Raw genomic sequence first — 27,871 nt, 5'->3', positions numbered from 1 at the left:
GCTGTAATTTTTGAGAAACCAATTAGGAGAAAGCCTTCCTGTTCCAAACAATGAGTGAAAGCTGGACAACAGTTGGAAATATCCTAGCCTAGTAAATTTAGGCCATTGTCCATTCATTTTCTTTAGTCATTAAAATGAGTATCAATGTTTCAATACTAAAAACGGCTGCATAATACAGACTATTGAATGTCTTTATTCAGTTGTTTAAATTGAATAAAAAAGTACTGTACAGAATCCAGCTGAGAGTGTTTTTCATAGATATTAAGGTCAGAAGGGACCATTATGATCATCTAGTCTGACCTCCTGCACAATGCAGGCCACAGAATCTCACCCAGCCACTCCTGCAATAAACCTCTCACCTATGTCTGAGCTATTGAAGTCCTCAAATCATGGTTTAAAGACTTCAAGGTGCAGAGAATCCTCCAGCAAGTGACCGGTGCCCTATGCTGCAGAGGAAGGCAAAAAACCCCAGGGTCTCTTCCATTCTGCCCTGGAGGATAATTCCTTCCCAACCCCAAATATGGCAATCACCTGAACCCTGAGCACGTGGGCAAGATTCACCAGCCAGATACCCAGAAAAGATTTCTCTGTAGTAACTCAGATCCCACCCCATTTAACATACCATCACAGGCCATGGGCGTATTTACCATCAATAGTGTGAAAAAGTTCCTCCTCTACCTTGGTGGGTCCTGCGCTTATTGGTGGATTTTGCTTTACTCAGAGATTTATGGCAGCCCTCAGTTTGGCCATTTTCATGGCTTAAATCTGCCATTCACTCAGATAACCTCATCACTGGCCAGCATGGGGAAAAAAAGAGTAAGAACAATCCCCGCAGTTTCTGCTGATCCACCAAGTGGGTCAGGGACCAGCTCAGAGACCTTCACCTCTGGTGGAAGCTCCTGTGTTGGGTCAGGAGTTGGGAGGTTTGGGGGGAACCTGGGCCTGCCCTCTATCTCGGGTTCCAGCCCAAGGCCTTGTGGACTGCAGCTGTCTCGAGTGCCTTCTGGAACAGCTGCACAACAGCTACAATTCCCTGGGCTACTTCCCTTTGCCCTCCACCCAACACCTTCTTTATCCTCACCACAAGACCTTCCTCCTGAGGTCTGTTAATGCTTGTACTCCTCAGTCCTCCAGCAGCACATCCTCTCACTCCCAGCTCCTTATGCGCACCACAAACTGAAGTGAGCTCCTTTTTTTAAAAATCCAGGTGCCCTGATTAGCCTGCCTGTCTTAATTGATTCTGGCAGCTTCTTGATTGGCTGCAGGTGTTCTAATCAGCCTGTCTGCCTGAATTGTTTCCAGAAAGTTCCTGATTGTTCTGGAAGCTTCCCTGTTACCTTACCCTGGAAAAAGGGACCTACATAACCTGGGGCTAATATATCTGCCTTCAAGCACTCTCTTGTAGCCATCTGGTCTGTCCCTGTCACAATACTTAAAGGTCAATTAATTGCCAGAATCATGTTATCCCATCATACCTTCTCCTCCATAAACTTATCGAGTTTAATCTTGAAGCCAGATAGGTCTTGCCCCCACTGTTTCCCTTGGAAGGCTGTTCCAGAACTTCACTCCTCTGATGGTTAGAAACCTTCACCTAATTTCAAGTCTAAACTTCCTGATGGCCAGTTTATATCCATTTGTTCTTGTGTCCACATTGGTACTGAGCTTAAATAATTCCTCTCCCTCTCTGGTATTTATCCCTCTGATATATTTATAGAGAGCAATCATATCTCCCCTCAGCCTTCTTTTGGTTAGGCTAAACAAGCCAAGCTCCTTGAGTCTCCTTTCATAAGACAGGTTTTCCATTTCTCGGCTCATCCTAGTAGCCCTTCTCTGTACCTGTTCCAGTTTGAATTCATCCTTCTTAAACATGGGAGACCAGAACTGCACACAATTCCAGTGAGGTCTCACCAGTGCCTTGTATAATGGTACTAACACCTCCTTATCTCTACTGAAAATACCTCGCCTGACGCATCCCAAGACCGCATTAGCTTTTTTTACTGCCATATCACATGGGTTGCTCATAGTCATCCTGTAGTCAACCAATACTCCGAGGTCCTTCTCCTCCTCCGTTACTTCTAATTGATGCGTCCCCAGCTTTTAACTAAAATTCTTCTTATTAATCCCTAAATGCATAATCTTACACTTCTCACTATTAAATTTCATCCTATTACTATTACTCTAGTTTACAAGGTTATCCAGATCCTCCTGTATGATATCCTGGTCCTTCTCTAAATTGGCAATGCCTCCCAGCTTTGTGTTATCCAAAAACTTGATTAGCACACTCCTACTTTTTGTGCGGAGCTCAGTAATAAAAAGATTGGTCCCCAAACCGATCCCTGAGGAACTCCACTGGTAACCTCCCTCCAGCCTGACAGTTCACCTTTCAGTAGTACCCGTTGTAGTCTCCCCTCTAATCAATTCCTTATCCACCTTTCAATTTTCATATTGATCTCCATCTTTTCCAATTTAACTAATAATTCTCCTTGTAGCACTGTATCAAAAGCCTTACTGAAATCTAGGTAAATTAGATCCACTGCGTTTCCTTTGTCTAAAAAATCTGTTACTTTCTCAAAGAAGGAGATCAGGTTGGTTTGGCATGATCTACCTTTTGTAAAACCATGTTGTATTTTGTCCCATTTACCATTGACCTCAATGTCCTTAACTACTTTCTCCTTCAAAATTTTTTCCAAGACCTTGCATACTACATATGTTAAACTAACAGGCCTGTAGTTACCCTGATCACGTTTTTTCCTTTCTTAAAAACAGGAACTATGTTAGCAATTCTCCAATCATATGGTACAACCCCTGAGTTTACAGATTCATTAAAAATTCTTGCTAATGGGCTTGCAATTTCATGTGCCGATTCCTTTAATATTCTTGGATGAAGATTATCTGGGCCCCCAGATTTAATCCCATTAAACTGTTAGAGTTTTGCTTCTTCCTCAGATATGGTAATATCTACCTGCATATAATCATTGCCATTTGTCATGCTACCATTATCCCTAAGATCCTCATTAGCCTCATTAAAGACTGAGGCAAAGTATTTGTTTAGCTGTTGGGCCATGCCTAGATTATCCTTAACCTGCACTCCATCCTCAGTGTTTAGCGGTCCCACTTCTTTTTTTGTCTTCTTCTTATTTATATGACTATAGAACCTTTTACTATTGGTTTTAATTCCCTTTTCAAGGTCCAATTCTACTTGACTTTTAGCCGTCTCACTTTAACCCTACATGTTCTGACCTCAATAAGGTAGCTTTCCTTGCTGATCCCTCCCATCTTCCGATCCCTGTATGCTTTCTGCTTTTTCTTAATCACCTCTCCGAGATGCTTGCTCATCCAGCTTGGTCTCCAACTCCTGCCTATGAATTTTTTCCCCTTTCTTGGGATGCAGGCTTCCGATAGCTTCTGCAGCTTTGACTTGAAGTAATCCCAGGCTTCCTCTGCCTTTAGATCCATAAATCCTTCAGTTCAATCCACTTCCCTAACTAATTTCCTTAATTTTTGAAAGTCAGCCCTTTTGAAATCAAACCCTAGACGCAGATTTATTTTTGTTTATCCTTCCATTCAGTTTGAACTGAATTAGCTCATGATCACTTGAGCCAAGGTTGTCCCCTACAACCATTTCTTCTATGAGGTCCTCACTACTCACCAAAACCAAATCTAAAATGGCATCCCCTCTAGTCGGTTCAGCAACTACTTGACGAAGGAATCCATCAGCTATCACTTCCAGGAAAATCTGAGCCCTATTATTATTACTAGCATTTGTCCTCCAGTCTATATCTGGGAAGTTAGTCTCCCATGATCACGCAGTTTCCATTAGTATTTACTTCATTAAACACATTAAAGAGGGCTCTATCTGTATCCAAATTAGATCCTGGCAGTCTGTAGCACACCCCAACCACTATCACAGGGGGGGCTCTAGTAGTTTTCTTCCCCAATGTGATTTTTGCCCAGACGGACTCTGTCTTATCCCTTCCATCGCTTCTTATTTCTTTACACTCTGCCTCATCACTGATATACAGTGCTACTCGATCACCTTTACCTTCTGTCTTTCCTAAACAACACATACCCTTCAATACCTGTAGTCCACTCATGACTACTATTCCACCATGTTTCTGTTATCCCTATAATATCTGGTTTCACTTCATGCACCAGTAGCCCTAGTTCAGGGGTTGGCAACCTGTGGCACACGTGCCAAAGATGGCACGCAAGCCGATTTTTAATGGCACGCTGCTGCCAGACGGTCCCAGCCACCGGCCCCGCTCAGCCCGCTGCCGAACCCAGGCTGGGATCCCGGCAGGCAGCAGCGTGCCATTAAAAAACATGCCTCCCCACCCCCCCCCCCCCGCCGGGGCAGGGTGAAGAAACTTGGTCCTGCCGGTTGCTGCTGCAGAGCAGGCAAGCTCCCTGCTCCCCTGCCTCTTACCCCAGCGTGCTGGGTTCCTGCCCCTCCTCCTCTCTCTCCCTGCTGCCGATCAGCTGATGGCCCTTGCAGGGGATGGGGAGAAGTGGAGCCGCAGTGCGCTCCCTGCCTTGGGGAGAAGGTGGAGAAGAAGTGGGGACGGGGCCATGGGGACGGCGGGTGGAATCAGGGTGTATCCCCTCCAGCCTCCTGCCATGAGCCTCTCAGGGCAAGGGGCTGGGAACACCACCACGACCCCAGCCCACACCCCCAGCCCTGACTCCAGCCCCCCCCCACACCCCATGTCCTGACTGTTGCACCCCCCACATTCCCACCCCCACCCTGAGCACGAAATGGGAGCTCCTGAACACCCCCACTCACATTCCTACCTGCACCCCTTACACCAAATGGGAGCTGCCCAGGTAAGCGCTCCACCCTCAAACCTCCTGCCCCAACCCTGAGCCCCCTCCCTCATTATAGCTCCTGGCCATACCCTACACCCCAACCCCCAGCCTGCTCCTTCACCCCCAGCTCTGTGCTCAGTGCACTCCCACCCTTAGCTCAGTGCAGAGAGAGAGGAAGAGAATGGGCTAGAACCAGGGAGAAGGTAGGTACCCACTGTATATGGGCAGGGCCAGGATCCCAGACCAGCAGCGGGCTGAGTGGGGCCGGCAGCTGGGATCCTGGCTGGCAGGAGCCGGCGGACAGAACCCCAGATCGGCAGCGGGCTGAGTGTCAGCAGACTGAGCCGCTCAGCCCACTGCCGATCTGGGGTTCTGGCTGCCGGCCCCTTGCTAGCCGGGTTCCTGGCCGCAGGCCCCGCTCAGCCTGCTGCCGGCCTAGGTGAATGGAACCCCAAGCTGGCAGCGGGCTGAGTGGGCAGGCAGCATAAGATCAGCATTTTAATTTAATTTTAAATGAAGCTTCTTGAACATTTTGAAAACCTTGTTTACTTTACATATGACAATAGTTTAGTTATATAATATATAGACTTCTAAAGAGAGACCTTCTAAAAAATGTTAAGATGTATTACTGACACGCAAAACCTTAAATTAGAGTGAATAAATGAAGACTCGGTACACCACTTCTGAAAGGTTGTTGACCCCTGCTCTAGTTCCTCCATTTTGTTACCTAGGCTCCTCGCATTGGTGTACAAATATCTTAATTTTTGCTGTTTGGCCTCGCTCACATTCTTTACCTGATTAGGCCCGGTCATTTTACAGCCATTATGACCTACTAGACTGGTATCCACACTGCCCTTCCTCCTTATGTCCATTCTCTTACCCACGGCTGTATCCTTTCTTACTTTGAGAGGGAAGAAAACAATGTTAAAATCCGGCGTGGAGATTACCTGGACATCTGCCAACCCTCTCCCCCAAATTCCTAGTTTAAAGCTCTCTTAATCAGTTCTACCAGCCTCCATCCTAGAAGTCTATTTCCTTCCCTACTCAGATGAAGTCCATCCCGAGAGAACTGTCTTCTGTCCATGAATGCCTCCCAGTGGCCATATATCCCAAAGCCCTCCTTATAGCACCACTAGCTGAGTCATCTGTTGATAAGTCATAATCTTGTCACACCTTTGTTCCCCTTCTCTAGGAACAGGCAGAATCCCACTGAAGATCACCTGAGCCTCGATTTCCTTAAGCGTCTTCCCCAGCCTGGCATAGTCTCCCTTGATACGTTCCAGCGAGAATCTAGCCGTATCATTTGTTCCCACATGAAGGACGATCAGTGGATTCTTTCCCTCTCCCTTTAGAATCCTCTTCAACCTCAGGTCCACATCCTGTGTCTTAGCACCTGGAAGACAGCACAGCCTTTCTAGTCTCTGGATCAGCTTTGGTTACAGGCCTGTCCATTCTTCTCAGTGAGGAGTCCCCGATCACGTAGACCTGCCTTTTCCTGGTGATGGTGTGATTCTCCGGTCTATCCCATGTTCCTTCTGGCTGCAAGTTCTTTCCATTCCTATTCTCCCTTGTAATCCTCTTCAACCCATGCTGTATCCTCCTGGGGCTCATATTTGGTGTAGTCTTCATTGACTCTTCCCCTTTTCCTATAGGACTACCCGCTCTTCTCTTCTTCCTTGCCCTTCCACTTTCAGTGACCACCTGCTGAGCCCCTTCTTCATTTTCCAACTCTGTAAACCTGTTCTTGAGCTCTATTTCTCCTTCACTTGCCTGTCTTTTCCTCTGCCTGGTTCTCTTAGTCACATGCTTCCACTGTCCATAGACATGTAATGCAAAATACGTTGAATGAGTCTTCTCTAATTTTATTTAAATACTTTGATTTGGTGAGCTTAGCTCTCTATAAATGGCTATACATTCTAAGTTTTTAAAATGAGTCCGAACTTTTAAATTACTGAATACTTAAAATTTTTATCCATATGTTGACTTGAGAAATTGCAGGGGAGGGGTCTCGTTCTATCCAGCTCATTCATTATATTAGACTTGGACAGGTGCACAGGTCTTGTATAAATGAATGACATGAGTGATTTTCAATCTCTAATATAAATACTGACTTCGCAGGAGCCAGTTCTCTAATATGGCTCACACATGTGCAATACTGTTATATCATCATATATCCTATCATATCATATATTGGTGTTTTAGGACTCTGGCTCCAAATCATTTGAGGCGCTAGTCACTAATTGATAGTACTGCCTATCCATAAAACACACTTTGCTTGGCTCCCAAAGAATAAGGGAACTTAATCATGTTAATGGTACAGTGTAATTTTATATTTAGATGACAAGTACTGTATAGGTGAGCATATTTGTTTCCATTTTGTATGTCACGGATATTAATCTATTAATAATAATGGTCTAAGATGAAATTGAAGTTTTGCGACTAATGTTTCGGGAGATTGTGATCAGATGGAGTAATCCAGTATTCTGCTTGATTAAGGCAATGTGAATGCTCTTTAGGTGTGAGCTCAGATGGTTAGTCTGAGCTGCTGCCTGTGCCACAATGTCCACGCTGCTATTTTTAGTGTGCTATCTTGAGCTAAGATCGTGTGAGTCTGTCTACCCAGGCTGGGACACCTCTCAGCTGCAGTGTAGACATATGCTTAAGGGCCTGATTCAAAACTTGAAATCAATTGAAAGACTTTTATTGACTTCAGTGGGTTTTTGATCAGGCCCAAATGGCTGTTATGGCTTTTCATAGTAAGAAGGTTGGGTGGGTGAAAGGAGCCTTTTGTGAGAACCGGAAGAAACAGATTCTATATAAATTTTTTATTAGAACTCCACTTTAATAGTGTCTGGTCACTACAAAAATCTAGCGTGGATGTGAACAGTCCCCTGCACTCTTTTGGAAGAACAAACATTTCTTTCTAAATCACAACAAAGTGAGTCTGGTGTGGGTCAAATCTTGCAAATCTTGTTTATGAAAAAGCCGCTAAAGACAACTTCATTTTTAATCTCAATGAAAGAGGCTCCTCAGTGACCCCTGAAGGCACGCCAATGGAATCTTCCAGCATATGCCTCAGTAAACAACAAATGATCCAGTGAGGTGCTCTAACAAAGATTGATGTGTCCACCCAATTAGAGGGATATAAAGAGTTCTCCGTTGAAATTCTGAGTTCATTTAGGTTGCTCTGTTGTTTCCACAAACTAATGCTGAAGCGCTGCTTGAAGGATATTGTTGGCATCAACAACTGACTTGTGCGTTAATTCTTCTATATAACAAGTGTTATTCTATCCATGCTGAAACAGCTACTTTAAAAAAAAATAAATCTGAATATTGGAATGAAGCCAGCCATTTCTCTCAACTCAAGGACTAAGTACAAGAGCTTCCCTATAGCATTGCTATAAAAACAGCTGAGAAGGCTTTTAAACTATAAACACCTATTTTCAGGTGCTTATAACTTCCAAAATTTACTTTTTGGAGCCCAAGTTTCTCATGCCAAAAATATGTGGGTTTGGTTTCTGTGCGTGGAATGCTCTTGGCACAATGAGGTTAACTCAAGTGGTCAGTTGGAGTTCTGAAAATCAGAACTTTCAGACTGTTTCCTTTTTCTTTTGGAACATTTCTTCCATTTTCCATTTTAGCCCAAAGTGTTGACTTGTATTGCTTCAGAATGAGTTTCCTCATGGCATCTTAATAGAAAACGAGAAATAAAGGCCATTTTCTCTAACGATAGAGAATATTTCCATTCCTGAACAAGCACACTACGTGTCTTTTATAGAACAATATTTAAAGCAGTCATATGAGGGACATTAGGCAGGATATTACCAAAATACAACAAGCCACACAGAAGTCAGGTTACGTTGTGTTGTTTCAGCCAGGTACTCAGTTGTGTGAGTCCTACATTAGCGCCTGAAGCACTTCAGGATATGCTCTTAAGTCTTGTAGACACTCTTTAAGCCTTCAGTGTGACAAAATGTTGCAATTAAAGATGTACTACCTTAACTATGGTTCCAGCAAAAGAAAGTACATCATGTGCTGTACAGGGTGCACTGAAAGTTCAGAAATACATGACATTGGTATGTGTGTAATTCTGTTTCCCAGACTACAAATGAAACACTAACTTGTGAAGCAAATAATCTAAATCTATCAGCAAACCATTACAATATAGCACCTCAAAAGAAGAGCAGCTGATCTGCTTTTTACTTGTAAACCAGTGAGGAGCCTGCATACATGTAGGATGATGGACCTATTAGGTTGTGACAAATAGATGTGTGGACCTCCTCTCTGTAGAGAATGAGTTAACTATTTCTGGGGGGTGGGGTGGTGGTTTATGTGCAGTTCTTACCTTAATTATGATCATCAGTGATTTAATTCAGATACAATTATAAATCCTTCATATGCACAGCATTTTGCAGGACCAGCTAACATAAGTCTTTGACTATTAAAAAACAAACACACACATTTTCCCTAAAAGAAAATCTACCAAGTCTCTTCTGAACCCTTTTGTCATAATGTGTATTTGTCTTTACAATGGAAGAGGAAATTAATACTCCAAAACACATCATCAGCATTTAATCAAAGGCCCTAATATCTCATTCTGTTACTTACAGATTATAGAGAAGTTGAACACTTAAATGATAAACTCCTGAGGTTTAAATAGACCATTACTGGAGGATCCTTTATGAAACAACATGAAAACTAAGCGTGAGATAAACAGAAAGAAAGATATACTGTAATGTATAGTCCTTACCTTTTTCATACAATAAAAGTTCATTGTGATGGGGTGTACAACCCCACACTGGGCTGGAAAGGGTTAAAGGACAGTACTGGGCCCAAGTAGCCCCCCACTTCTGGCCCTGCACATTATTAACTGGGTTGAAAAAGGGAGCAACCCAGCTCAGAATGGGGAGGCTGAAGCTGAGGGTTCCTGAGAAAGGGGCCGGAGAAGCCTTCCTGAGGGAACAGTACTATATGCTGAGCACAGCTGGGGTTGATCGTTTGGTTTCTTTTTCTTTTACCTGGGACCAGAAGCTGAGGGAGGAAAGCAGCAGGAGGAGGTGACCCAGGGAGGGTAACTTAGAGGCCCCTTCAGAGGCTAAACATCTAGGGCCTTGGGTCAGATCCTGGTGGAGCAGGCAGGCCTTGGCTCCCCTCCCACTGCCCCAACTACTGTGTAGGCGCCAGTCACTAGACTACCCAGCCCTCCCAAGGACCCTATTGCAATTATACAATATAAAAACAACTCACTTAACTTACTTTAAACATGTCAGATCCTCCCCTCTGCTTTTTAAGTAAACTGAAGCCAGCAATTGTAAAGCCTGATGTAGGCTTTCTCCTGAACAAGCTTAGCCTACTTTGCTTGGATTGGCCTATTCTTGACTTTTAGGTTCAACAGAGGACTTTTAGGTTCAACAGAGATTATTTTTTTAACTTTTTTTGTTTCCATTGTTTATGGAGTTGTGGGTCACTGACCCACTAGCAATTCAGTAATATACAACTCAGAGGTCCAAAGTGTAGATATTGGTCTTGAGTCATTGGCCTTTGTGTCCATAAGCTTATTTGCTGTTGTCTAGTCACAGTCATGGTTGCCAAGTATGCCTGCATGCCAAAGTCTTGAGTATATAAATGAACCAATATGTGTTTAATATTGAGGTTTTTTTTGTTTAAGGCTCTGGCACAGGAAACTGCTGAAACTAAAATTCTGAATTAATTTCAGAAACACCATATTGCAGTGGTGACTGAAATACCATCTTTAAGGATGAATAATTCTAATGGAATCAGATTAAACATCCTGTAGGTTGGAATTCATGCATCTGAGGCTACTTCATTGCACTTCACATTCATTTAAAAAATACTTACAGTTAGAGGTCTGGTCTCTTTTGTCGCTATATATTACTTGCTTACATGTGTTAATTCCTATGGCATCATACCTTCCTGTCCCTGAAGATGTAGTAATGAGTGCACTGTTACCTGGTAGGCATACAATTAAATGCCTTAACAATTGCAGAGTATCCTAGAACAAGCAGCTGCTCTTTTGAGTTGGCCAGTGGCCACTTTGTCAACTGGATCTTGTTGAAATTGTCCTGTGGGTCAGTTAACTCCCTGGGTTTGATTTTTTTTTCTACTTATGGTTAATTATTTTCTAAATGACTACTCAGAGCAGGAGTTTCAAATCCTCCATAGGATTTGGATTAGCCCTATTATTGGAGTTTTAATTTGTAAATGCCTTGTTTTTAAATATTTGGAGGAAAATTCTTTCATATACATTTCACTTTGTGCCCCAAATCCTGGGCCAGACACAACGTGTAAGCTTGAATGTACGAAATAGAACTTAACCAATTTAGTTTCAGTGAGAGAATTCAGACCTTAATTCTCTCAGTCCTACTCTGCTGCATGCAAAAGTTTATAATTTTTGTATTTCAGTTTATATTTCTAATATAAAATTCTAACCGGTAACTAGGCTCCAGGCATCATTTAACTCCACTTTGTCAATTACAATCTCTTTCCCCAGGGCAGCTTTTGTTCCTTCAAGAGGACAGTTGCTGCAGCAGATCTTTCTTTTTGCACCTTGGCTTTCATTTTCTATTGGCAGGAGCAGGGGCCACTCTACCTAGAGGAAAACTAGGTAGCTGCCTGGGCTAGCACATTCTGCTTGAGGAAGTTGGGCCAAACCTGAATGGTGCTGTGATCCCCATGCACCAGGGTGCAGTGCCACTCTCACTCATGGCAGAGGGTTGGCCGGGTCAAACCTGAGTGAGTGGTGATGTGACTTGGTGCTCCCACTTCTACCATAACCACGGAACCATCAGAAGGCTTGCTGTGCCTCCCCACCCCTGCAAGTTAAATAGTGACCGTAATATAATGACCTTTCACATTCCTGTGGTGGGAAGGACTCCTCAACAGCCCAACACTGTGGCATTTAATTTCAGAAAGGGGAACTACGCAAAAATGAGGAGGTTAGTTAAGCAGAAATTAAAAGGTACAGTGACTAGAGTGAAATCTCTGCAAGCTGCATGGACACTTTTTTCAAAGACACCATAATAGAGGCTCAACTTAAACGTATCCCCCAAATTAAAAAACACAGTAAAAGAACTAAAGAAGAGCCACCGTGGCTTAACAACCATGTAAAAGAAGCAGTGAGAGATAAAAAGGCATCTTTTAAAAAGTGGAAGTCAAATCCTAGTGAGGTAAATAGAAAAGAGCATAAACACTGCCAAATTAAATGTAAAAACGTAATAAGAAAAGCAAAAAAGGAGTTTGAAGAACAGCTAGCCAAAAACTCAAAAGGTAATAACAAAATGTTTTTTAAGTAATCAGAAGTAGGAAGCCTGCTAAACAATCAGTGGGGCCCCGGACGATCAAGACACAAAAGGAGCACTTAAAGACGATAAAGTCATCACCGAGAAACTAAATTAATTTTTTGCTTCAGTCTTCACGGCTGAGGAAGTTAGGGAGATTCCCAAACCTGAGCCGTCTTTTGCAGGTGACAAATCTGAGGAATTGTCACAGATTGAAGTATCGCTTGAGGAGGTTTTGGAATTAATTGAGAAACTTAACAATAGCAAGTCACTGGGACCAGATGGCATTCACCCAAGAGTTCTGAAAGAACTCAAAAGTGAAATTGTGGAACTATTAACTATGGTTTGTAACCTGTCCTTTAAATCAGCTACTGTACCCAATGACTGGAAGATAGCTAACGTAACGCCAATATTTAAGAAGGGCTCTAGAGGTTTATCCTGGCAATTACAGACCGTCAGTACTGGGCAAATTAGTTGAATCAAGAGTAAAGAATAAAATTGTCAGACACATAGAAGAGCATAAATTGTTGCGCAAAAGTCAACATGGTTTCTGTAAAGGGAGATAGTGAAGACCAAAGCAGACTGTAAAGAACTTCAAAAAGATCTCACAAAACTATGTGAATGGGCAACAAAATGGCAAATGAAATTTAATGTGGATAAATGTAAAGTAACGCACATTGGAAAAATTAACCCCAACTGTACATACAATATGATGGGGGGTTAATTTACCTACAACTAATCAGGAGAAAGATCTTGGGGGTCATCATGGATAGTCCTCTGAAGACATCCATGCAGTGTGCAGCGGCAGTCAAAAAAGCCAATGGGATGTTAGGAATCATTAAAACAAGGAATAGAGAATAAGACGGAAAATAACGTATTGCTCTTATATAAATCCATGGTACGTCCACATCTTGAATACTGCGTACAGATATGGTCCCCTCAACTCAGAAAAGATATATTGGCATTAGAAAAGGGCAACTAAAATTATTAGGGGTTTGGAACGGGTCCCATATGAGGAGAGATTAAAGAGGCTAGGACTTTTCAGCTTGGAAAAGAGGAGACTAAGGGGGGATATGATAGAGGTATATAAAATCATGAGTGGTGTGGAGAAAGTGAATAAGGAAAAGTTATTTACTTATTCCCATAATATAAGAACTAGGGGCCACCAAATGAAATTAATGAGAGCAGGTTTAAAACAAATAAAAGAAAGTTCTTCTTCACTCAGCACACAGTCAACCTGTGGAACTCCTTGCCTGATGAGGTTGTGAAGGCTAGGACTATAACAGGGTTTAAAAGAGAACTAGATAAATTCATGGAGGTTAAGTCCATTAATGGGCTCTGTTTGTCAGAGGGTGGAGATGGATGGCAGGAGAGAGATCAGTAGATTATTACCTGTTAAATTCACTCCCTCTGGGGCACCTGGCATTGGCCACTGTCGGTAGACAGGATACTGGGCTGGATGGACCTTTGGTCTGACCCAGTATAGTTCTTATGTTCTTAAAGTCTGACATGCCCCCATGTTAGAGGAACTTCTCTTCTGGGGATAAATAGAAAGGTGGCACACTACAGTTTTGCCTAGGCAGCCTTTGGTCAGGAATGACCGACACCATCAAGCATGCAAACTCTTGTCATTTTTTCCTTTTTTTTTTAAAAACCAAACCCATTGCTGCAGTTGTCATTGTCAAGCAGGGTGGATAGATATATATCAAAATGATTTAAATAATCAATTTTAATCATGATTTAAATCAGCAAGCCAGAAACCCTGATTTAAATATTCACTTTTTAATTGTGATTTTTATTTGTACTTTTTAGCGATTTTTCTAAAGAAAGTTTGATTCTTATTCATTGATAACCATTACAATATGTTGATTTGCCACTAAAACATAGCCTTTACACTAAATTTGGTGCTTCTTTTTACTAAAAATCAGGAAGAGTCATTAAATGTGTACACATTTTATATAAGCAGTTATATAGTTTAACTTATATTTATTCAGATTCTCAATTTTTACATGGTGAAAGATGCATTTTTTATTTACTAGACAATGAACTTGTTTTTTGTGTGATTTGTGTCAAGTTCTATTTGAATGGAAATTAAAATTCAATTGCACAAAATCAGGATTTTAATTTTTTAAAATTAAATAAAAGTACCTTAAATGAGCTGGATACATGAGGGGGAAAAAGGTTATCTAAACATGTTTTGCATGTTATCTGTAGTTACTGAATAGAACTGATTGTTTCTGATCACCCTGTCCTTCAAAATTTTCAAACTAGTAGATCTCATCCTTTCACACCTAGGTTTTATTCACCGATTGGAAAAGGGAAAGAATGTTTCCTGCTTTTTCAACTCCCAATTGGTTTTTCAACTTTCAGTGAACTAGTCACTAAACTGAATTAGTTGAATAATCTGAAATGAAAAATAGTCTCTCTGCACCTGCAGAACAGGTTGATGTCAAAAGCTGATTTCGCATTTCAACAAACTCTGTAGTTTCAGGTGCTTGGCCAGCGACTGCCACCAGTTCAGTGATTTGACTTCCTTTAAAACTTGGCAGCAAACACATTGCTTAATAGTATTTTAGGATGTAATAGATTATAGTAAATTTAGGCTTTAACATATGTTGTCAATTTCAAATTTAATTTTAAATGTTTATTCTTAAATAAGCCTATATAAGAATCTGCCAACGCCACTCACCTCCAGCTATTGTCTACCCATTGGCTGATTGGGAGCTGAGAGTTGGTTAGGTTCTGGTCAGGTCCCCTCCAGCAGTGGGCAAGGGTAGGGTACACCTCAACCAAAGCAGATGAAGTTAGAAGACCTGGGTACTGGTACGATGGGCAGCCAGGCTAGATTTGAGTGGCGTTATGACCCAGCACATGGACTCCTGCTCCCAGTCCTGGGTTGCACTCCATGAGTTTTCAGGAGATAAGCATGAGTATGTGAGATAGGGTTCAAATGCATGAATCTCACAACTCAGTTGTGAGACCTAAGGTGTTTGCTGATTGCACTTAGAAGCTGTAACCTATTATAAACCATTTGTCCCTTCTGTTAGGATATGGATTAGTGACCTAACCTCCCAGGCTGAATCTTTGATCTGCAGACATTTCTTACAAAAACTTTCAGTTGAGATTTATTCTCCTATTGAGTGGCAGCTGTACCAAAGTTATAAACTGCCTTATCTGCTACTTGATTACTTTGACCCACTTCTTTCAAATGTATAAGTTTCCATTTGGAAGTTGGAGCCAGATTGTGAGAATAGTAGGGGAATGGAGCCTTAGTTTTGGAGAAGCTTTGAAAATATGTAATGACTAGGGCTGTAGTGGATTTGATGTCCTGGCATGCAAAACAAGACTCTCCTACTAGCTCATGCTAAGTCAGTTTAAGCACTAATAGTTGTATTTATTAGAGTAGATCAGGAATGCCAAACACAAGCCTGGCTCCAGCTACTAAGTACTTCAGTCTGGACTGGATTGCCAAGCAGTTATAAATTCTTTCTCTGGCTTTCAGGCGGCTTGCATTGACTTTGCACTGCTGGAAGCAAGACCATCTAGCACGTGACTGAGAGAAAGCCTAAACCTTTTCTCAAACCATTAATTCTGCTGGGAATGCACAACTCATATGGAGAGGGAGCCTTCATTAATTTATTTCAAAGACTAGAGGATACAATTTAAGGAGTAGACTTGCTGCAGAATGGAAGAAACATGCTCCTAGATCTGGCCACCTACTAACTGCAGTGGAACAAAAGTAGCAGTTGGCTTAAATAAGATTGGTGCCTTCGCAAGAGAGTGTGGCAACTTGTAGTTAATATCTCTGGAGTTTCTTTTAGTTCTATTTGTATCTGAGTGTAACAACGGATTTTTTGACAAGCTCTTGTTTCTGGGCTGCTCAGAACTGATGATTTATTCACTTATCTTTTGGTCATCTTACCACTGTTCTTTGCTTTGGAAACCAATTTACATAGGTGGTCTTCATAGTAAGAAGAAATAACATTATCATTACCTTCTCCTAGCAGCCCTAACAAAGTCCAAGGCTGAAGTATTTTTTGCTTTCACACTTCTATTGGCAGGTGCTGACAATGTGGCTCACCAATCAGGTGGAAATAGTCTTCTGCTGCTGCTGCCCCTATTTTTCTCTCTTTGGTAGGACAAGTGTGTGGGAAGGAAGCCTGTGTTCTTCTGCAATTTGGGGTTGGTTTGTTTGTTTCATGAGATTCCTAGCCAGAAGGTCTGTCTTTGCCAATGCCAGAGCCAATCAAAGCGGAGCCAGGTGAGATATTGAGAATTTAAGTTAATTGTTTACATGACTGATTTTTGATTATGGAAGACTGTAAATGTTGTGGAACTATTTGGAAAAAACCTTAGCTCGTTCTCTCTCCTTGGAGATCCTGATGGGAAAAGTTGCAAATATGCTACCAGTACTGCAGCTTACTTTCTCCCAGGACCCACTAAACACAGCTCACTAGCCTCTGTATCCTCCCCTTCTACTTCCTCATGCTTTCACAATGCAGTGACGCATGAAACGTCACTTGTGCTTGTTTTGCTACTGGCACTAGAATTCTCACTGCTTGGGCTTTGACAAATATTTCCACTTTGCTTTGCGAGTCCACTTAGAAAGGTTAGGAACTTAGGAAGTCTCATCTATATGTGTGGAAAGTTGTAATGTGCACCAAATCTAGTTGATATAAAAGCATCCCATCTAGTATAGTTCAAGAGTGACATGCCACTTTAATGTGTCAAGAGTCCATGGTGATTGTGTGTTTGAAGATGTGTGGGAGCTGTAGATATTTGCCTTTACAGGTCTGTTCCTTAAAAGATATGTATGTACTTTATTACTTGAATGGTAGTTCAACATTAGGATTAATGATTACCGAATGACCTACATGAGTCTTATTCTGTTAGACCTCTCTTAAAAAGTGCGCTGGGCTAAAACAGGTTTTTGCAAAGTGTTAGGGCTTGTGTATTAAGGCTGTTTATGAAAATAAAATTGGTTGAGTTAAATGAAATGTCCAGAATATCAACCTATTTGGGCCATCTATGAAATTATTTAAATCTAAAATCCAGTGGTGTCCCCAGGTTAAAGAAAAAAATTTCAATACTTGTATTTATATTTTTTTCTTCTTGCTATGTAGTGAATACTATCAGCTTGAACTTCCTTTACCACTTTTCAATTAGCTTGTACAGAGCTACATAGCAGAAACCACAAATGTACATCAAGATTACTTCATTGGCATCCAATTGCTTGCACTGACCCTATGCTACATTTTCTTTCTGCACAGGCATTTGGCTGTGAATTTCTCCTCCTTTATGAACTATGCTCTGGGGAATGAACAAGAGGTAGCCATGTTGTAATGCTAAGAAAAACAGCAATTAAAATGTCTTTGTCTCGAAAACATTCTTAGCTCTCATTTGGATTATTCTGATTATCTTCTTGAAAATGGGTTGAAGGTTGGACTAAGGTGCTATTGTTTGTTCATTTACTTTAACTTTGACTATCCCTTAACTTCTCGGTGCTTGAAATCACATGGCCACCTTTAAAAGCCCTTCAGAATTTCACTTATGTGCAAACTTGAAAGATAACATTCCTACCTTCCTGCATAACAGGATCCTTGTGTAAATTGTAAGGTTAGGCAGACTTGGAATGGAAGACAACTGGAAGTTGTCTATTTGTGGCAAAATAGGAGGGGATGAATAACTGGCATAGCCAAGGCAGATACTGTGTCTTTTACTGAAAACACTTGTGTGTTTGAATTAAAACAAGGTCATGTTAACGTACATGTTCTGATTGTAGGGCAATACTGGGTTCTTAGGAATTATTAAATTTCAGATTATAACTTATCTGAATCACAACCAATTTGCAATCTTGTCGTCCTCCTCTTTGCAGGACAAAAAACTTCATGTAGACTGAGCCTAGGCTATCTTCTCACCTAGAGCTGGTGCATCCAGAACAGCAATGTGACACATAGCTGGGGCCTGATACAAAGTCCATTGAAGTTGATAGGAAAACTCCTGTTGACTTTAATGTCTCCTTGGCGAGAGGGAAGCTTGCACAGCCACTACCTATGCTGTACCTGTTCTGTGTAGGAACAAAAGACTTCATTCTTTGGTGATGTCAATTGAACACCTTTTGCAGGTATTAAAAATTCATGTATGAACCTTTTATGTATCCACACAACCCAAACTTAGCAATGACAATGCAATTGTTAAACATTTGTGCCACACATGGGTTTATGAGCATGCATAAACTGTTGTGTTGGTAATACTTCACTATATACAGTTAGATTCTGCTATCTTCCTGGAATGTCATAAGGATACTTCTGAGAGGTTTTTTTTTTTTTTTACTGAGGAGTTGTTTTTAAACACATTAAACTTTTCTTCAGATTACTGCTAATTTGTGTTTACAGAATAATTTGAAATCCTACCTCTGCTCTATAATATGTAGAGGTTAAAGTGTGGATTAATCTATTTATTGTTAAGGCAGGAACCGAACACTCAAGTGATCTTTAAACAGTAATATTTGATGTGAGAGTATGATGTGAGGGTGTAATTAGATTGTTCATGAAAAGTAGGTTACTTGTCAATATCCTCAACAGCTGATTTTTGGGCCCTGATCCTGCAACATCTTGGGCAGGGCAGACTCCCTTTGAAGTCAATAGCATTATGGTATGGTATTTATGTTGCAGGACTTAAAGGCCTTGAGAATCAGGCTAAATTTTATTGAAACTGATAGACTCCTATTGACTACAGTAGAAACGGGATTGGGGCCCTAAATCAGAATCCATTACAGTAGGTTGAACTTTACAACTGTTCAACAGCAGTAAGATTATATAGAAACTGTACTCTTGGCTTGCCAAACGTTATCCAATTAGCTGACTCACAACATATTGAAGATCAAAAGGCTCTATACTTGAGACAATGTATTCTATGTTTGGTGAAATATTTGATGAGGCTTATCTTGCTCTCTTAGTCACTGTTGGAAATAAGCATATTTGAAGCATGGAACAAAAAATTGCTACTAAAAATTGTAAATATTCCGAGAAGCATTGTCTGGGAATGATTTTGGGGAGAGAGCATGGGAAAAAGGGGGAAACATACATGGATATAAGGAGGGTTGATTGACCCCCTGCCTCCCCCAAAAAGGGGGGGTATACTGTGTGGTAGTTATTTCTGTTGCAGCAGAAATGACTTTGTTACCCAGCCCAGTGAGAAAAATAAAAACAACAATGAATCTGTCAGGAAGAACCTTTAGTGAGAAGCACTACTGCTCATTTGGATTGGAATTGGAATGATGGGGCCTGAAAAAGAACCTGGACTACCAGAAGCCACAGGCCTATCGCCTCTTGATAATCACCTCTCCACGCATGAAACAGCCCTCCCTTGTAAACAAAGCATAGTCCGTCTCCAGTTAGTGTGGAAAGAGAAATCATAGGATCAGGCAACTTGTATACTCCATAAGGGAATGGGTGGGTATGTAAGAGGAGGGGCTGGTTTTCTATTATAGTACTGTAGTTAGAAACAGTGGGATTATTAATCCTTCAGAATAATTCCATTTAACCAAAGAAAAAAGGCTGATACCTAAATTTATCTTTCTCTGTAAATTGTGGGAAAATACAGGTTACTATACTGTGAATCTTTAAATTGACATAGATGTTGATTTTCCTTGTTGCTATGGGAACAGTGCTAACGGATGCTGCAAAAAGATCCGAAACAGTATTTGATTTGAGTCCTTTTCTAGAAACCTGACACCATGTCCACTGAGGACTTGCCTCTCTGGAGCCTGAAGCTCTAAGACTCTTAAGATTGTCTCACTGGCACTGACTCCTTCCCAAAACAAGTCAGTTCCTTTCCCCTGTATGCTTGGCCTTTCATCCAAATGCCAGCAGAGCTCTGTCCATAATGGCTTTCTTGGTTACCATATCTTGGCTTGGCTAAATAAGATGCAGGTATAGAACTTGGGAAACAAAATAAAAATGGAATGATCAGAAATAGCTTTACTATTACAGCTTAATATGATCTTCATGCCATCAGAAAATTTTGTCACAGAGTGAAATAGGCACTCACATACTATAGTGGCAAAGACCATGTAGCTCCCTGGACAGAGTGGCTTAACAAAATAAATCCTAAGAACAAATGCTTGTGTTCCTTTATTTCTTGCAGTTGCCAGTTAGCTTTTTGGAAATGATGGAGCTGGAAAAAGAAAATTCTTCCTAAATATGTAATGTTCAAACTCAATGGTAAATATATATACAAGTGCTTGAAAGTTAAATTTTTATCTAAATATACAGAGAAATGCCCAGTTTACTATAAGAAGTCTTGTCAGCATAAAATTTTAAATTTGACTGCTAAATATAATTTGATGTTTAGATGGTGTCCTGCATTATACTATTGGTGTCTCAAATACACTATACTGTGTATTGCTGTCCCTTCCTCCCTCAAGAACTGTGGCAAAACAATATGTATGTCTTATGAGACTATCCTTGTCAGAACAATCTTAAATAAATACGGGGGGAAGAAGTAACAAATTTTACTCTATCAAAGTGTAACATATCAAGAACCATGAGACGGGTGAAGTATGAGGCTGATGTTTATGATATTACTCTTTACAAAATGAGCCTCTCAGACCTTGGCATAGCAAACTATAAACAATTCACTGAAGAGAACAGGAGGACACAGGATCACCAGAGTCCATTCTTAGCATGCTCATGAATTATGGACAAAACACTGCATTAGAAAAGAGCTGTGGAATGGGATTATACACTTGCCTCCTGTGAAAAGAAGACCTAACTCATAATCTTCAATTAGGGTAGGAATTTGAGTAGAGATCAGCCCAAAGCAGGACCACACATATATTCACAACTACTTTTCCTGTTTTGGTGGGGAGAAGGGTTGGGTTTGAATTGCCAGAACCAAATCCAGCTGTGTGATATTTGGGTGTGGGTCAGATCCATAAGCAGAAATATCCTCTTTCCTCAGAGAAAAATGTTTGCAGCGATCATCCATAAAGTCTGATATACTGTTCCTTGTTTCTGAATATAGTCTACAGCAAAAGGATTTCTTATTAAAAATCACCATGGATACAGGATCCCTATAATCTTGCAAGACCTCTACTGATTGTCTACAGCTGCAAAAGTTAAACACTGTGCCCAGAACTGCAATGATGTTGACATGGATATTTTCCTCCAAAATTACAGTGAAGGCCTTAATAAGATGAGCTGATTTTCAGCTGAGGAAGGAGAGAAGGGAGCACTCAGATGCTAGGGTGTTTGTGGGGCCTCAACGTATGACAGTAAGACCAGATTGTGGCGCAGTCTCTCAAGCAATGTGGATTGGCAGGGAGAGGAAGATGTTTGCAATGATACATTTCTTTTCTTTTTCTTCCAATCATACAATCATACCATTGGGGATGGGGAAGCGCAGTTTGCCCATAAACTGCTGGGTTATTGTGGGATGCCCAAAAGACTAGTGTGTTGAACAGAGCTGGTTGGAACATTTTCAGTAAAATTTCATCTAAATTTACATCCCCCCAAAACATTTATCTGTCTTGACAGTCTTCATTGGGAAGAAGATTTTGGATCCAGGGTTGTTTGGTCATTTCTGATGGGAAAGAAAGAGACTTTCTCAAACACACTCTGATGGTTAGAGCACTATGGTGGGTATGGGAAAACCAAGTCCTTTCTCTGTCTGATTTGCAGCAAAGTTTTTTATCCCAGATCATACTGAATTCATCAGAGCAGGGTCTTGAACCTGGATTAGCCTCATCCCAAACTAGTTCCCTAACCATCAGGCTATCAGCATATGGAAAGAAGCACGTCTTCTCAGAAGTGACTGTCTGGAACCCCTCCCAGTTTCCCAAATTGAAAAGCTCATGTTTTAGTATCGGACTCTTCAAGGCCCACTCAGTACTCCCCATCAGTCAGAAAAGGTAGTTAATGGCTCAACACATTAGCCAAGTATTGCATATGTTATCTCTTAGGAATCGAAATGCCACCATAGGAGCAAGGGGCTGTCATTACTTGTCCTGTTACTGCCTCGCAAATAGATGGTTGTGAGTTTTCATGTACACTCGTGCTCCTCTTAGGCTGCCCTTAATGAACAAACTAGAAATATTAGGCCAGATCTCAGGTGGAGTAAATCTGTAATCAACATTATGATACACACCAGCTGGAAATCTGGCCTATTATGTTCCTGTAGTGAAAAATCAGAGAGCACCTTCTGGGTTCTAGTTCACATTGGGTACTGGACCACACAGTAATGAGGGAGACATAAATGAGATTATCTTGGTTAAGTACTTGGAGCAGAATTCTTTTACATCTATATACCTCCAAAGATAGTACAAAAGGCTTGCATTGATGAGCTGTTAGCAAGATTCTTCAACTTTAACGCTTAAGAACAAGTTTTTCTAAATCTGTCCTTGGCAATGCATAGCACCAGCTATACTCTAAACCAGCTATGTTTAAATGGTGGGATTAGTGTTTCCAACATATGGAATGTTATAGATGCAAGTGTGAGAATATAACAAAGCAGTGAAGCAGGAAATGCTAATAGATGGGAAAGTATCAGAGAAGTTCTCTGGCTGATTCTAAAATCCCACGCACTTCTGGTTTTGTAAATTTGTCAATAAATGTGAGCTGTGCATGAAATGGAAGGATATTTTGAGCCAAAATGTGATTATGGCAAGTGTAGTGAATATGGGAAAGCTGTGTCTTTTATCAAGAATTCATATTGCATAAGGGTTGCTGGTCTACACATAGTTCTTGTACTCATTTAAGTGTAGAAACCTATATAAAACTAAACTAATGTAACCATCTAGTGTAAATACAGTTATGCCAGTAGAAAGGTGTAGTACAGTATAGTATTTCAGTAAACTTAATCTCAGATGCTCTTTAAAAAACAAACAAAAAAAAGTTCTTGAACAATGTCTGTGTTGCCAAATTATTAGACTAAAGTAATTGAATTTATGCCTAAGGTTATTTAATTTAAATGCTATGGATGAAATTAAGGCTGAGAATTTTTAAAATGATGTAAAGGATTTTTATACCCATTTTCCATTAACTCTGATGGGAATGGGGCACCCTAATCCCTTAGGTAGCTTTGAAAATCGAAACCTGATGGCATAATATTGTTAGTTGTACCATTGCCATTAACAGGAGGAGCGAACATGCATACTCTAGCTTCCCATGAACTCTGCTGCACATGTGCACCTACATGTCTTTTTTGCAGGTACTTGTTCTACTGTAATTGATGCCATCCCGTGGCCAATAAATGTAATTCAACAGCCAACCTTCTTAAAGAGGCAGATTAATGTATTTAATGTTGCCAGTGCTGAAACGAATATGCTAAGTGCTTTCCACCAATGCCGGAAGTGCTACTGACTAGTCGACAACAGTGGTTCTCAAAGCCGGTCCGCTGTTTGTTCAGGAAAAGCCCCTGGCGGGCTGCGCCGGTTTGTTTACCTGCTGTGTCCGCAAGTTTGGCCGGCACATGCTGGCTGCCCTTCCCACAGCCCCCATTGGCCCGGAGCAGCGAACCACGGCCAGTGGGAGCTGCGATAGGCCAAACCTGAGGACGCGGCTGGTAAACAAACCGGCCCGGCCCACCAGGGGCTTTCCATGAAGTTTTGAGAACCACTTTGAGAACCGGCTTTGAGAACCACTGGTCTACAAGATTAATAATGCCTTCATGTTTAAACTGGTATGTTTCTCATCCAACTATTTGGATTGTAAGCTGTCCAGGTTAGGGAACTGCTTCCCTGTGTGTTTGTACAGTGCCTAGCACAATGAAGCCATTATCCCACTTGGCTTCGTGGATGGTGGGGACTCTTCATGTACTGAACTCCCACACAATAGGGAGGTGTGTGCTGCCTTTCTGGGCTGCATATAACTTATCTGTGTGTGAGGAGGGAGATGGGCAGGCCGACTAGCTGCACTTCACTCCTACCTCCAGCAACCAGTGGAGAACCCACTTAGGCTGTGTCTGTGCTACACACCACTTTTGGTGGCATATAGGGTGCATGTATCCAGGGCCGGATTAACTTTTTGTAGACCCCGTTGGGGCAAGGTGCAGGGGGATGGGATGGTCAGTCTCCAGAGTGAAGGGTGGGCTGGGGGCAATGAGGCACAGCATGGCAGGAGCAGCTCCATTCTGTAAAGGCCAGCAGGAGGGCACTGTTTACAAACCTGCAGCTACCAGATGCACACTGGCCTGCCTAGCCCTGTGAGGCCAGCATGCCTCTTCTCCTTGAGGGCAGGGCCGCAACACACCGCCCCCCTGACCAGTGCCCTACCCTTATGCCCAGCACCCCCTCGCCCAGAGACCTCCACCACAGATCTCTATGCCCAACCCCCATCCCTCCCAGAGACCTCCCCCACTGGCCTCCCACCACAACTGCACAGCACCCTGTACACCACACCACTCGCCCAGCATCCCCTGCCCATAGACCTCCCCACTGCTCATCACCTTCCTCACAGTTCCACCATCACAGCTGCACAGCATCCCATATTCCTGAGGGGATTCTGAACCAAAAAATTAAAAATTCTGTGCAATATTTTAAAATTCTGCAAATTTTATTTGTCAATAAATAATTGTGGAGGCTCCAGAATGGCAGTGGGGAGCACAGGCCACTGATTGCATGGAGGTGGGAGATTGCCCTGCAGCGTGCCACCACCCCATCCCATGCCCCTTCCCCACAGCTCCATCTCCTCCCCAGGCTTGGGGGGAAGGGGGAAACCGCCCCCCCAGCACGAGCTGGCAGAGCGGAGCAGGTTGGGGCTGGGTTGCTGCACTTCCTGCCACCTGGTGATTGCAGGGCGGGCCTGACCCCACACTCACAGGGTGGCGGCAAAACAACCAACAAACAAACGCAACCCCCCCAAATGGGACCCAAACCATACAAAACTGTACTGCGCACTACTCTCAGTTTTTAAGTTACCCTCTGTTGTTTAGCAACCAATTGGCTTCTACAAAAATCAATGGTGTCTGAAAGCTGTGGTGGGCTGCAAAGATGTACCTTTGACTTAATGCTTAGAAACCCACTGAACAATGAAAATGACAGTGCTTTTGCCCCCCCCCCCCCGAAATATCAGTGCTAGTCTGATATAACTTATCTGACCTTAACTAATTACACATTCAGTTCACTTTCTGTAGAGTATCCATTCTGTAGAGAACTTCAGTTTCTGGAAGCATACTGATCAATGCACATTCATCCTTCACAATAGAATAGCCACAACACCAATATACAGTCTTAGTTTAGTCTCTGTTCAGAACTTCTTTTTAGTTTTGTAACCCAGCACCATCAAATCTTTTGCCTTCAAGTTCAACACACATGATTTTCTTGGCAAACAATCCTCTTCTAGTGTCCAGCTGTGACCCCAAATGACTTAATATGCTTGACATCCGAAACACAATGCTGTAGGTAACAGAGCCAGAATGCTTCAATAGACGAGTGTAAAACAGAAAACTGTGGGAAAAGTAGAAAGTAGACAAAATGAGTTCAATCATCTAACCAAACTATGCAAAAAATCTACTGGTTTCATTACAAACATGAAATTCCAGCTAGGTTTCTAAGCCTGTGGGATGGGCTATTTTTCTTATGAGGGGTGGGGAAATAAACTCAGGCAAAAGTGGTTTTGGTTGTATTTTGATTTCAGAGTATAGTTGAAACTTTAAATCTGAGTGGGAGTGGGGGTTGCTTGAGAAGACAGAAACCCACGTAGACCTATTATACTCATGTTAGGGCTTAAGTATCTGATAAGGATTAGTCTTGCTTAGCTTTATGGAGACCTGCTAGTAATTCATGGAGCATGATACATAAGTAAAGCTTGAATATGTCCATGCACTGAGTTTGAGGAAATGGCTTTGTGACCATTGTTTCAGTATGGAATAAATGTTTTAGTCTGTGACTGGAAGTTCTGCCTGTAAAGCTGAATAAATGGTCTTTAGGAGGGATAATACCTCGCCTTTGTGAAGGGATGGGCAATGAGATATGGAACCTTTCAAACAGTGCTTAATTTGTAATGAAAGAGGTGCCGGGGCTCAAACAATTTGGTGCTGGGGCTCAAGTAATTTTTTTTACTTTCGAACTGACGTGGTAAGCCTAGAGGTGTCAGTAATTGGTAATCCTGGCTGGTTAGGGTGTAGCTGGAAAGTAACCGCCAATAGTTCTTTGGATATTTGTGATACACCCTGTTGCTCTCAGCCCATTCCTGATCAGCAGGTGTGTACATAACAACTGGCATGTTTCAACTTCTAAACAGAGAGGCCCAGGACTCTGCATGGGAATGCAGAATTAACTTTTTGCTCTACTCCTAAGGTGAGCAGCTTCAGGTCAGATTTGAGACAAAATGGCAGGATAGCATGAGGAAGCTTGCTGTGCCACTCCCATACTGAACTTGCTCTGTAGAGAGGGAACAAAGTTTTCCAGTCCAGTAGCTTTGTTTCCTTCTTACAAAATTTAAATGCCCTTTAGATAGTGGAAAACTTTCTTTCCTGGTAAATCTAATCTCAGCTGTGGTCTTGTATTTCCATTGATTAAAATACTAAATACGTCTCTGACAAAAACTACTCTCAATTAAGCCCCTAATCCTTTTTATTAGCAGATCTACCAATAGCTCAATCATGTTATATGAAGGAGGATTGGGCTTTGTTTCTCTAGTTCAGCCCAGTATTTATTTTCCATGAGAAAGTTCAGACTGTAAATGAAGTCAGATTTTTAATTTTACCATCCGATGGGACTGTAGTATTCCACAAACTGTGACTTATATCTCTGGAAGGTCACATGAGATGTGCCCTCATAGTAAAGACTTTAGTTACACATACTTTTTAAACAATTACTCTGAATTTGTATGTCTGATAATGCTTTGCAGCATATTGCTGAGATGTTTGCTGAGGCAGAGTTGTAATTCACAATGTTTGTCAATGTAACTCTCTGAAATATGTGCCCTGGTTCTACAATGAGAAAGTAACCCTCTAGAATCGTAAACCTTGTTTTCTTTGGCTACTAGCTTGCAGGGAGCAGATCTTGGTCTTCATCTAGTTACAGCATTTTGGTATTTGTGTCCTCTCATCAGAGCATATCTCCAACAACTGAGGATCCTGAACAGTAACTGTGGACATGATATGTTGGTATGCAATACCCTGGTGACCTTTTGGTAAAATTTGTTAAATCTAGAGTTTAGTAAAGCAAAACCAACTATAGTGTCTTTGAACTAGTATTCCTAATTCACAACCCACAATTCAGTTCAAGGCTTCTGGGTCTCCTTGTGCCCCTATTGGCCTCAGCCAGCTTCCTTATTACGCTGATTAGAAGGGGATGTCATTGACAGAGCCCAAGCCAGTAATCTACTTCTGACTTATCCTTTCCTGAGAGCAGAGTCTAATATCCTACTATTTTCTGAACTAGGGACACTGGCCCCCCAGTCCTGTAAAGCTACTCTGTGTGGGCAGACCTCAGGGAAGTCAATGGGGCTCTGCCTGTGCAGAGGTCCCACCCCTACATGCTGCTTACAGTAGTTGGCACCATCAATTCCAAAGCATCCAACCTTGACCAAAATACTGGGGGCTTATTCTAAGGTTCTAGTTAAAATTCAGTCTTCTAAATTTTGAATCATCACTCTTTGAAACAGTTCCCTTAAAATGACAGAATTGCATCCTTTTGTCACAGATTACTGAAATGTGTATTTAGCATTGCTAACAGCTTTTACTATTTGAGTTAAGCGACACAATTATTCTTAACGGGGTCCTTTTGTAAAGGCTGTATTTCAGCTTTGCAATATTAACTG

The 27,871-nt window shown here is 41.7% G+C and overlaps 1 protein-coding gene across 2 annotated transcripts in view; it reads left to right on the top strand.

The window, feature by feature from the left end:
* BASP1 (brain abundant membrane attached signal protein 1) overlaps positions 1-27,871 on the top strand; it is a 72,050-nt gene that overhangs the window by 17,462 nt on the left and 26,717 nt on the right. Inside the window, exon 2 of one of the 2 annotated variants that reach the window (XM_075125431.1) lies at positions 16,166-16,365. The exons of the other annotated variant lie outside the window; for it this stretch is intronic. Coding sequence (XP_074981532.1) covers positions 16,175-16,365 — 191 coding nt within the window. The 5' untranslated portion in view covers positions 16,166-16,174. The remainder of the gene's footprint in view (positions 1-16,165; positions 16,366-27,871) is intronic. 2 annotated transcript variants of the gene reach the window in all.

This window comes from Caretta caretta, chromosome 2 (assembly GCF_965140235.1).
Source record: "Caretta caretta isolate rCarCar2 chromosome 2, rCarCar1.hap1, whole genome shotgun sequence".
Taxonomy (NCBI): Eukaryota; Metazoa; Chordata; order Testudines; family Cheloniidae; genus Caretta; species Caretta caretta.
This window is presented reverse-complemented; position numbering and strand designations above follow the sequence as displayed.